Below are 13596 nucleotides of genomic sequence, written 5' to 3' on the forward strand. Positions count from 1 at the left end.
GTTTCTCAATAGCATATACAATGTGGAGATAAAGACATTAGCCCAAAGTGACCTTTTGAGTATTGATAGGAATGATAATAATTCAGTGCCAGGAAGTCTAGTGCTCAAATGTTTACACGTTTCAGAAGATAGCATATCAGCAATCTAGCAATGATCTTGATATATAATGTATTTGATATGTAGCAATCATATTGATATGGAGTATCTTTTTTCTAGAGAACAAATTGCTAACAAATTTAAAATTATGGTATAATTAAGCATCATTATTAATATAGATATATGATTATTGACAAGAAAAGCTCCTATAAAATATTTGTAATTACACATAGTTTGAACTGATAATGTAGAAATATAAACTATATTTGTCAAACTCCTATGTTTGTCAGAGATATTAGTGACAATATTGTAAAATGCATTATAGTTACCCATTTTTATAACCTTAAGTGGTGATTGTATTCTTTGAGATATTTGTATGAGTGAGAATACAGGATCAAATTGACTTTAAAAATAGGATAATTTATGCATATCAAAGATACAGGCAGCCAAGAGGTATAAAGGGGAGATATTATCATACATTCTAAATGGCTCCCCAAGTCCATTTTTTCCACATTGACATACACAGTCTGTCATCAAAGATTTTCTGCAGATTTATCTTCCACAGTAGGAAGCATTTACATTATGTGATAACTCTATTATTTACCCTGGAATATGTAAAAATTTTCCAAGGAGACATAGTTATTAACCCATGGATCTCAAGTTTATTTACTACAATTTCTTAGCCTGAATATCCTGCTAAGGGCTATCAATAAAGAAGGACTTTTCTTAGTAAAATTAACTAGTCATTTTACCTGGAGTCCCAGTTCACAAGAACATTAGACTAATTTACTTCCTTTCCAGTTTTCCTTCTACTCTTGGTTGGCAACACATACCTACCTCGAAACACACCAGTAACAATAATGAAAATATTCTAGGCCAGTTGCTTTAACACTGTTCTCTCCAAATACTAATCAACAAAATTTAACTGAGTAAAATTTTACAAAAACATGCTACAAAGCACTGAAATCAAAAGCATAATGTCTCTGTTGCTTGTTGATTTTGATTTTCACTTTATTATACTTACTTTTTTTTTTCCCTGATCCCTTGGCAGGGGGAAGGAAGTAGGATCAAAACAGGGGTAGGAAGAGCATACACATGATGATACATGTGTGAATTGGGGGTGAGAATTTCACAGAGACTATAACTGAGATGAGAAAGCATACATTGTACAAAAATGTGGAATGATGCAAAAACATATATAAAATAAAAAGTATTAAAAAAATAAAAAAGCAATATGAAATTTTGCAACCCCAAAAAGCTTTAGTTGAATAAAACCAGAAGCATGGCCACAACTTCTACAGAACTAAAAAATCTCCAAAATTAAAGAATAAAATAATCATGTAGGGAATGATGATGATAATAATAACACTAATAATAATTAAGCCTTACATTTATCAAGTGTTCTTCTCCTTTGTTTACATGTATTATAAGACTCATAATCTTTTGGAATAGGTACTATTATTTCTGTCATTTAACAGATGTAGAAAGAGAAACATAATGAAATTAACTAACTTAATCTGTCTTGCACAGTGAGTAAATTCTGATGTCATTGATCAAATTTGTAAAGTTGATTCTAAAATCTATGCTATTGACTGCTAAATCATACATTAGATGAGTACAGACATAGCAAATTTAACAGGTATTTCTAGTAATAAACTAGGTAATGTGAGAGAAGCTGACTTATTGGAAAATAATAGTAGATCGGTCTTGATTGTTACAGTTACAAAAATAATTTCTATATTGAAATTAATGATTAAGCATTGGTTTTATTAAATATCATCCATGAACTCAGTGCCATGTGATCATTTATGACATAGATGACTTAGGAAATACCAACCAAAAAGGAAACTAAAAATTGAATTAGAAATCATAACCTCTAATTCAAATGAGATATACTTAAGTATTTATATCATAGAGGTGATAATTGAAATAATGCATGAAATGAGATAATTTGTTCAAATAAAGTTAAAATTCTAAAATAGAATTTCTTTAGTGCAGAAATAACTAAGAATATGGTTTTCATGTGTAAAATCTTAATGTGAAAATTTACAAAGTAAAGGATCGTAGACAGGAGAGAGAGAAACATGATTGCCATCTGTAGGGGGTAATAGACATTTGCCAGGTTGAATGAAAGTTGAGGCTTATAAATTCCCAATGAATCGCAATAACCAGCATTACTATTTAAGAGCAAAAGCAAAATTCAAGCCTAATTTACCTTTCTATTTCTGTTATTTTAATTTAGCTAAATATTAAAAGAAGGAGAAATTATAAACCTCCATTAAGTTGGAAACCATAGTTTCTAAGGTTGTGAAGTATTATTTTTATATCAAACTAAAATGAAATTGTGATAGAAAAAAGATATTGTCAAAACTTGTCTGTAGAATAGATTTTTATGCTCTCTAGAGTGCCTTGCTTTCTGGCTAATGGATCTATGCATGCCACAGATATGATGCCAAAGAACTCTAACTTGGAATTTAGTTTCAGTTTCATTTTGAGTATGCATTTCAATTTCTGCATCTAAATTTTCTTGTCTGTAAAGTATACAGATTAGATTAAATTGCCAAGATTACTTACAACTGCACTCCTATTTATCCTGTGCGTCTACTGAAAAGGAGCCTGTTAATAATTGTATGCTAAAAATATGTATTTTCAGATAGAAATTGTTTATCCTAGAACATTTTTACTATTATTACTATTATTATTATTATTATTATTTTATTTCTTCTGAAATCTTACATCAATATATTTCCTCTCTTTTAGGGAGGAGTTAATGGGTTGACTGGAGAACTAGAATTTGGAGAAAATGGAGGTAACCCTAATGTCCATTTTGAAATTCTTGGAACCAACTATGGAGAAGAACTTGGCCGAAGTGTTCGCAAAGTAAGACCAGACATACTGATCAATATGTTTTTTTTTTCCTTTAGTAATTATGGTTATGTTTTCATCATACACACAAAAGTATATATATTGCAATTTGTAGAGTTAGACAATCTAAATGATGTAAGCACCTAACAAATTTATTGTGAGTAAATTCTGTTTTTGCCTTAGAATAATTCAAAGGTTAAAAAGAAATCTGATGGTTGCCTAGGGAACTTAGATCATCTTTCATTCATTATAATAATAATTTTTAAAAGTAGTGGATTTAGTATTTACACAAGGTAGCTACTTGGTTTTTAACTTGCAGCATATACAAAATCAGAATAAGAGCTTTAATAAATTTCACATGGTAAGAAAAGAAAGTCTAACAAAATGTGGCATTAAGTATTGAAACTTCTGTATGTGTTATGTAATAAGTAGAAAATGGTTTACAGAAAATGAACTCTTTTATATACATAACTTTTTTATATAGAAACTGAATGTCAATAAGGTATAGTTCATGAAATAGTACAATTACTTCCTCAAAGAGAAATACAAAAGTCTCTAGAAAAATGACTTTACTGTGGTTTTGATTTGCCATTTTTATGTATTTTTGGTAGACAGATGCCCAAGGTAATTGAGTATATATACAGAGCATGCATATACAACTGTATAAAATGACTTCTTTCAATGAATTGTTTCTTTGATAGGTATTTCTTTCATTTGTTGAAATACAGGATATAAAAACTTAGACAAAACCAAACAGCAAAATACAAACAACATAAACTAACATTACTGCTATAAAAAAAAATTCTAAAAAATTAAAACAAAAAAATAAGTCAATGATACATTACTGTTCTGTTTTTATTAAAAACTGATACTTTGTTTATAGTAGATATTTTGAATTTTCTATTTTTAAAAATATTGTGTTAATGTATGACATATCGTGGTTATTAAAATTTTTGTGCTTCCTTTAATTTTGTTTGAGCTGAAGAGATTTGACAGGGCTAGAAAATTTAATAGGTACAATAAACCTTACATAAACAAGTTGTTGTAAAGATAAGAATAAAGTATCTATGTATAAGTTAGTCAAGAAACTGACTTTGTAATAAGACAAAAGACAACACTTCTCAAGTGATAGTCTCCATAGTTTCAACCACGGAAGATACAGTACAGTTTCCAGGCTCCTGGCTTTGCTCTGCCATCTTCTAAAATGTTTTCCTCATTCACAAGTTTGAAGATGGCTCACTCTGTGGTGAACTGCCTGCAAGCCAGTTTTATAATCTAATATTGCTTGGGAATGAGGGTAAATTAATGAGAAACATATAAGTACAATGTCTGGAACATAGCAGAAACTAAAATGCTAACTGAATCAATGAATATATACTTAGGGTACTCATACCACTACCTATGTGTATAAATGTAACTGCCTTCTATAAATATATGCAGAAAAAAAATGCTGGACACATGATTAAATCCACAGCCCCTCCCAAAAACGTTTGGAGTTAATCTAATCAGTAAGAAAAATAACTTGATAAATTTATGCTAGAGGAGTTGAAACTATCTTAATGTTTTGTTTTTTTTTTAACTGAAGCAGAGCAAACAGAAAACACAAGAATATTTTAATGAATTATTTTGAAGGTTACATCACTATATGGTCAAGAAGTAAAATATACTAAACATCCTAAATGCCCCTATATGTTTTTCACTGATTATAGTCTCTACCTCATTTCTCATTCCTGTGAACATTATTCTGATTTTCACAGTACTAATTTCTTAATATTTCAAATATAATTTCATCTTCCATTTAATCCTTAAGAAATTTTATTGGGTTTTAATAATAGTTTGTTTTATGAGTAAACTCAATATTGCATGCATTATTTTTCCCTTGCTTCCCATGTTAATGTTGTGTTGCATAATTAATCCTTGTTACTATAGTAGCTTATTCATTTATCTTATTGTATTGTTCTCTATCGAATCAAAGTGTCATAACCTATTGTACTTTCTATTTTTAGACTTCTACAAAAATGCTATTATGAATATTCTTGAACTTCTATATTTGATCTATACTCTTGGATTTGTACATGCATCTCCGTAGGTTCTCTATCCTTGAGTAAAATTGTTGAATACAAGAAAGCTTATTTTGAGCCTTACTGGATAACGCAAAGTCAGTTTCATAGAGATTTGCAAATTCACGTATGACCCCATGTTCTCATATGTATGATAAGTCTCATGGTTTCAATTTGCCTTTTCTTAATTATTAAAAGATTCTGCATCATTTCCTATTTATTTTTGCCCTTCAGATATTCAGTTAATTCCACACTCAAGTCTAGTCATTTTTAATTGGGTTGTCTTTATATATTTTTTAAAGTTTAATATTAATCTGACAGTTGTTGCCCTATCTATATGGCTTTGTGGTTATATTTTTACTCCTTTTATGTGCACATTCTTCACTCACCCTCTACCAACTGTCCTTTCCTCCCCTCCTCCCTCCCCATTATTCACTATATAACCAGTCATTTTTCAGTCTATGAATTATTTTTGCTGTGCTTTGCTAGTTTGTGATCTTTGATTATTTATATTCCACATAAGTGAAATGATCAGGTATTTGTCTTTCACTTTCTGACTTGTTTTACTTAACATAATTGTGTTATCTGCAAATAGTGACAATATCATTTCTTCTTTTCCATCTGAAATTCATTTTATGTCGTCTTTTTGTCTAATTGTTCCTGTTAGTACTTCCAATGTTATGTTGAACAACAGTGGAGATAGTGGACTTCCTTGCCATGCTCTTAACCTTAGGGCAAATACTTTCAGTTTTTCACCATTAAGTATGATGTTGACTGCGGGTTTGTCATTTATGTTATTTATGATGATGATATAAAATATATTCCCATTTTATGTTAAATTTGTATCATAGATGTTGAATCATTTGCAATGCTTTTTGGTATCTATTGTAATGATTTTGTGATTTTTATCTTCTATTTTGCCTGTCTGGTGAATGACAATGATTGATTTGTATTTGTAGAACCAACTTACATACATAGTATGAAACCTACTCAATCACGGTAGGTGACTCACTTAATAAAATATGACTTTGGTGTGCTAACTTTTTGTTAAGGGTTTTTAGATATGAGTTTTTAGAGACATTGGCCTATCATATTAATTTTTTGTTTGGTTTTAGAATAAATGTAACATTTGCCTCAGAATGTTAGGGAGTTTTCTGTCCTCTTGAATTTTAAGAACAGTGTCAGTGGGATAGAATTACTCTTTTAAGCCTGGGTAGAATTCACTAGAGACACTATCTGGCTCTTAACTTTTATTCTTAGGGAGATTTTCAGGTACTCTTTCAATCTGTGTCTGTAATAAGTCTGTTAAAACTGTCTACTGCACCCTGGTTCAGTCTTAGAAGGTTGTATGATTATAAAATTTTGTCTGTTTCTTCTAGATTAGCAGTTTGTGTGATTAGACATTTCTGGTAGGTTCTAATATTACCTTGTGTTACTGCATCATATGTTGTAATTTGCCTTTTCGTTTTTGATTCTTTCGATTTGGGTTCTTTCTTGCCAGGGTTTTGTCAATTTTGTTTCTTTTTAAAGAACTAGCTTTTGATTTCAATGATCTCTTGAACTGTCTTATTTTTTCACTTTTGATTTTATGATGTATTCTAGGATTGATACACACACACACACGTGTGCAACATAAATATGTCCATATACAATTTAATATAATGTATATATAATTTAAATACAATATATAATGCTGCTTTTGTTATTAGTTATGTTTTGTTGTAAATACTGTATATGTATTTTATTTTTATTCGATTCATAATATCTTTAAATTTAGTAGAATTATTAAGTTTTTGCTGTTTAGTCTTATTCAAGAAATAAGTTCCTACTGTCAAGTTCATAGATATGCTCAATTATATTCCAAAGTTTCTATAATTCTGACTTTTCAATTGAAGACATTTGTCTACCTGGGACTTTTTTTTAACATATGAGAAAAGAAAATACAATTTTACTCCAGTATAATATCTTGTTTATTTGTTTTGAGATATAAATTAAATACAATAAAATACGCAAAATGGCTTTCGGTGATTGGATTCAACAATGCGGTCACCACCCAGATCAAGTTATAGAACATTTCATCACCCAGAAAATCCCTTCTTTTTTGTCCTTTCAAATGCAAACTTATTTAAAATGTTTTAACTCCATTTACTCAATGTGTCCACCTCTCAAATTATGGTTTATTTTTGCCAGTTTTTAAAGTCATCTTTTTATTTCAAAGTATCACAATTACTTTTTTGAAATAAATATCCATTTAAATTCCCCATATATTTTCCACTTTCTTTCTTATTCTTACCATCCTGCCTCAGTCTCTGCCTTTGGAATCACTGAACTTCTGCCCAAAATACACCTCTTGAAAATTCCCTTCTTGATGGTTTTCTGGTGGCCATATTTTCTCAATTTTTATCTGCATATGTCTTTACAATATCTTCTTTATATAAATTTCTCCTAAACACAGAGTTTTTGTTGCTTATTTCATTCTTTCATCACCCTGATGATATTGCACTGACTCTAGCTTCAGATTTATGATTGGGAACCTTGTTATCTAACTCCCCATTTTATTTCAGTCTTCTACCTTCTCTAATTTAAGACTTATCTTTTTTATATATATATTTCTGCATTTTCGCTATAGAGTGTCTAGATCTGGATTTCACTAAGATGTGTAAAGGTATGGCAGGTTGCTTAGAACAACTGCGGGCCTTCCTGATGCACAAGGGGTTAAGTCTCAGAGCTATCAAGCTATTGTGATCCAAGGCCAGGGAGCTGACCCACTTGGTACAACAGACCTCTCCTCTCTCTCACCTGCTGTTCCCTTCAACAGTGTATTTCTGTCAATCTGCTTGCTCAGCTCCCCACTCTGTCTCTGATGAATCCTCTCACCTCCAGAACCTCTGGCCTACACCCTAGTTCTTCTATGCATAAATAAATAAAATAAATCTTAAAAAATAATAAAAGAACTGCATAATAACTCTGATATTTATTGTGATTGAACAACTAATTCTAAGTATTTGATGTTAGAGCTAAATTCATGAGTCTGGAAGGAATTAGAGATTATCAAAGATTGCCATCAAATAATAGAGAATTTTAAATCTTGGGGAAAATTTCTGTCAACACAGTTCTTTACTTTCTACTTTATTTATTTAGTAATGATAAATTAGTTCCCTTTATTTAAAACAAATAAAAATGAAGTAAAAAGTATAATTTACATAAAATTATAAAATAAGCTTAGTGGAAATATAATTGAAGATATAGTAAATGAAAATAGTCAGGTTTTACAGCAGAAAAATATTTATGGTTTTAAAGCAGAAAGTAATATATCTTTCTTTGGTGATTTTGTTAGTAATTATTTGTCAAGTGATATCAGAAAACTTTTTCTGACTTGTAACTGAAATCAGGATTATAGTTTTCCTTATTATGATGAAAGAAACACTTGTGTACACATTAAAATATACATGGTGAGATGATTTCATGTGCATATAGTGCCCATACAAATACAATTACTTGATCTTTATACAAATGTTAATATTTACATATTTTCCTTTTCTTTCAATGATTATCCCTAAGTTTATGTTTAAGTATTAGACATCAGGCTTCTTCATTCTTTTAATATCTTTTTTTGTAAACTACCCTATGAAGTGTTATTAATATTTATAAAGCCTTATTGATCAGGGCCTCCCATGGTGGTGCAGTGGTAGAGCGCTGGGCTGCGAGGCTGCCTGCAGCCTCTGCAGCACTGGTTCATTCCCCAGCGTCCAGAGAGGGTCCCACAAAACAAACAAACAAACAAATAAACAAACAAAAAAATGAAGCCTTATTGATCAATACTATTTTTATATAAACACTTATCCCAATTGAGTAATTATGTATGTCTGTACAAAGGTGAGAACTGTGATATTTCTAAAAAGAATTTCAAGAGCAGAGGGTGTAAGCAATGTAGCAGCAAAACAGTAATGTAAAGATTAAAGAAAATTTAGGAACTCAGGCCTCATCATTAACTGAGTGAGATAGTAGAACAAATGGATTAGGAATGTGATTGCTAATGTCAGAATGTTCAAATTCATGGTGTGCTACTAAAAGCCAAGTGACCTTGGGTATTACTAAACTCATAAGTAAGTATAACTAAATGATTTACTAATGTGATAGATACAGAATTGTTCCTGGTACATCAAAATATGTTGCCATTACTTGTGATTTATGAGAGCATTATCAGTAGAGTGGTAATGACATAAGTTTAAATAGCAATGAGCTGAAAAGTACAAAAGAAAGTGACTAGCAGAAGTAAAAATAAATGCCATATTAACTGGTTATGAGAGTGGTCATTAAAAGGCTTCCTAAATTAATGTTGGGTTGGTATATCATTAGCTTGACTTTTGCTTCTTGCTGTTTCTGATAGCAGTACAATGAAGCAGTGTGGGTAAGGGTGTTAGCAGGAGAATGGCTGAAGTGACAAAGCATGAAATCTAAGTAGGACATGTATGGAAGTAAAAATAGGAGAAGTGTCAACAAGAGGGGAAAAGTATGGCTTGGGAGAATGGAGTTTTCAGCATGTCTAAAAAACCTGTATATTTATTTGGATTAAGTTAGTTTCAGAATGTCGGTGATGGGCAGAATCCAGACATTCAAAAACTCATTATTGTAAGGTGGCAAAAGGGGCTTTACATGGCTCTCTAAACTCAATGTACTTCATTTTAGTACTTTGTTGTACTACACTATGAAAGTACTTTCTTCACTTTCCTTTAAATTCAAATTCCATAATGTGTTAATCATGTCATTCAGTGGACAATGAATCATATACTTCAAATTGTGTCTACTTAATGCTTAAATAATATTACAGAATTGTGGTAATTATTTGTTTGTTTCTATACTTTAACTCCCAAATTGGATTGAAACACTACAGTGTGTTTATGTAGATGTTATGTGAAAGTGGGTACAAATATTTGCTCTATGATGTCTTTTACATTGTTACTATTGAAAATATTTTTGTATTATTAATTTAAAAAATATTTAAAACATTCATATTTTTAAATATTTGTTTTTATAGCTAAATCATTTTTCTACCAAGCTGCAATTTTAATAATTGAACTTATTAAACTTAAAACCTAGGTTTCAATTAATTTTAATACTATATGTTCATTAGTAGATTGCCTGCTCCACTTATAAATGGGACAGTTTCTGCATCTGAGTATTACTTATATACAATGTCTTCGAAAGTACTTGTCACAGGAAATAATTAATATGTAAATAATTACAATGTAGAATTATTAGTATGCCCAAAATTGAGGTTCCACTACCAGTATCTCCATAATTCAAAAAGAGTGAATGGCTCTCTAATTGATGGACTGTCAAGTTGTCAGTGTTTATTCTGCTGCTAGTGGTTAAGAATATGGAATTCCTGCAGCCTCATCAACTTGAGCAGGGTTATTGTCAATTCTCAAAAAATAAGCAGAGTTGTGTCTGCTTAGGATTTGCAGATAAGATTGACCGATTCCTAAATATTGGACTAATCTTGACTCTCTTGACAGTATATAAATGAAAGTTACATTTTCTCTGATTTTGACAAGAATATGAAGTGGATTGTTTAATTTTCACTGCAGTTGATGAAAAGAAAGAACTTTTGTACTTTGATGTTTTCACAAATTATTTTACTTTCATATAAGGTGGCGTTTCATTGAGTAAATTAATTCAAGAGACACTCAAGTGAAACTCAAAGTCAAATAATCAGATCAGCAAGGTTTTCTATGTACTTAATCTTTATACAAGAATGCAATTATTTCTGCTATTTTTTATCAACACATATAATTTCCAAACTGAATAATAATTTAAGTAATAACATCTCTCCAATCTAAAAATAAATTTATTACAAGATTTTAAAAGTGAACATGAAATTAAACATTTGTGTCTATTATTGGAAAAAGAATTCTACAAGATAGATTTTTGGTTTATGTGTCCAAAGTTGTCTTTATTTTATTTGGTTTTAACAATACTGCAAACCATTTAATATGAAGACTGAATTCTAGCACTTTTTTTACCCAATACTTAATATCTTTGAACCTTGATCAAACAGGTATTAAAGACAGGAAAAATAGATTAAAACAGGTTTCCAAAACAATCTTAATTGCATATTAATGCTTAATTAGTATCTTCGTAAAATTCTTTTCTCATATAAACTGATGAAATAAAATAGTACACCAGAAATCTTCTAGCTCCTAGGGAAAATCATTTTTTTTTTTCAGAGAGGTTTGTAGTCTTTACTCAGGTTTTCCGATATTAAATTCACAAATATAAAACCTACAACTGAACATTCTTGTGTAAACCTAATGTATTGAATTTTGCAGTGGTTATTATATACTCATTGGTCCGTTTCTAATCAACTGAAACATTTATTGTCTTGTACTTAGAAAGAGGAAAGAACAGCTATCTCTTCACATAATCAATGATAAATATTGAAATGATGATGTTGAACATTGTATTAGTATTACAATTCTGAAGTATCTAAGATAGCACTTACTTTTTCATTTTAAGAGTAATGTTTATGTTTCCTTATAACACTTTGAACATTTGGTAGATTTCAGTGCTGAAATCATCTAGTCCTGGGTTTTTACATTTGTGAAACCAGTGATTATTGCTCCAAATTCTTTGCTTGTGATTGGTCTGATTGGGTTTTTATTTATCCCTGATTCATTCAGATGAATGTATGCTGTTATGAATTTTTTTCATTTCTTCTAGCTTATGAAATTTGTTAACATAAATATGGTAATAGTATTTTCCAGTACTTCTCTATATTTTTGTAAATGTCAATTGTAACTTCTCTTTAATTTCTGATTCTCAATGTTAAAGATTTTTCTCTTTTGTTCATAATGAGCCTGCTTAGGCATTTTTCATTTTTTTTTCATTTTTCAAAGGACCACATCTTTGTTTCATTGATATTTTTCATACTGTCTATATATAGTTTATTGTACCCTCAATATTATTATTTCCTCCTCCTATTGGCATTTATTTTCATCTCTTCTTCCCTTTCTAGTTCCTCATGGTCTAAGTTAGATTGTTTATTAGACATATATCATGCTTCTTAATATAGGACAGTTTTGGTATAAATGTCCCTTTAAATGCTGCATCTGCTACTTCTTATATATACTGGTAGCTCACATCTTCGTTTTCATTTGTTTCCAGATTTTTTTATATATCCTTGATTTCCTCATTATCGCAAATTTATTCAGTAACATTTTTTTTTTCTACATATTTCAGGATTTGCCTACTTTCATATTGTGGTTCTTTCTAGTTTTACACTAATGTGATCAGAGAAGAAACAATGTGATTCCAATCTTCATTAATTTATTGATAATACTCTTGTGATCTTAAATGCAATCTACTTTCAAGAGAACTCCATGTGCATTTCAAAATATTGTATCATCAGCTTTTTGAGCATGCAGAGTCCTGTAACTTTCTATTAAGACTATCTATCCTAATTCCTCATTTATGACTGTTTTCTTATTGTTTTACAGTCTGATTAATCTATTCATTATGAGGTTCTTTCATTAATGCAAATATAGTGATGAGTTTTATGACTTTCTGATACATTGTTCTCTTAATCATCATATAATATTCATCCTTTCTCTTTGTTAAGTTTTTGTAGTTGGAATTCTATTTTAAATGACATTGTGTCATTGTCTGCCTTTTTTTAAGATTTATTTATTTATGCATACAAGAACTGGGGTACAGAGGTGTGTGGGGTGAGAGCATTCACCAGAGACACAGTGGGGAACAGAGCTGGCAGATTGACTGAAATACAGTGCTGAGGGGAGCAGTGGGGGAGACAGGAGACGTCTGCTGTGCCATGTGGATATATCCCTGGCAGGGGATTGAACCCGTGCTGCAGTGGCTATGGATAGCTTCATAAGTTACATCTTGACCCCTTGTGCCACAGAGGAGGCCTATTGTCTGCCTTTTTTAGAGTTCCATTTGCTTATAGGATTTTTTTTTCCCCACCATTTACTTTGAGCCTGATATTTTTTTTTTAAATTCAAATGAACCTCTTGAATGCAACAGAAAGTTAGATTTGTTTTCTGATCCAACCAATCACTTATTTTCTTCTGATTTGTGTGTTCAGGCTATTGTCATTTTGGAAAGTATTGATATAGAAGTGTTTATTGCTACTTTTTTTAAATTTTATTTTTTTAATATTTCTTACATCATTTTTCATTTTTGCACAATGTATGCATTTTCATCTTGGTTATAGTCCCCATATAATTCCCACCACCCTTGTTTTGATCCTACTCTCTTCTCTCCCCACTGCAGTGTGTCCCTGATTTATAGTTGCTTGTTGATTTTGACTTTTACTTTATTACAATTAGTCTTGTTCCCAGTCCCTTATGTATTGCTACTTTTCTATGGGTTTTCTGTATGCTTTTGCAGTTAATTTCTGTTCTTTTGTTCTTCTCATTTTCTCTACCCTTGTGTTTTGAAGATTATATTTTGTATATTGTTTGGATTCCATTTTTATCTTATTCCTCATTTATTATAATTATTTTTGTTTTGAGGATATCATGTAATTTATATGTGAAGTTGTATACTTATTGTC

At 30.4% G+C, this 13596-nt stretch overlaps 1 protein-coding gene across 1 annotated transcript in view; it reads left to right on the plus strand.

The window, feature by feature from the left end:
• GRID2 (glutamate ionotropic receptor delta type subunit 2) overlaps positions 1-13596 on the plus strand; it is a 1708541-nt gene that overhangs the window by 1067164 nt on the left and 627781 nt on the right. Inside the window, exon 8 of the mRNA XM_037529328.2 lies at positions 2857-2976. Coding sequence (XP_037385225.2) covers positions 2857-2976 — 120 coding nt within the window. The remainder of the gene's footprint in view (positions 1-2856; positions 2977-13596) is intronic.

This window comes from Talpa occidentalis, unplaced genomic scaffold (assembly GCF_014898055.3).
Source record: "Talpa occidentalis isolate TD23 unplaced genomic scaffold, MPIMG_talOcc4v2.1 talOcc4.6, whole genome shotgun sequence".
In the NCBI taxonomy this organism is placed as follows: domain Eukaryota; kingdom Metazoa; phylum Chordata; class Mammalia; order Eulipotyphla; family Talpidae; genus Talpa; species Talpa occidentalis.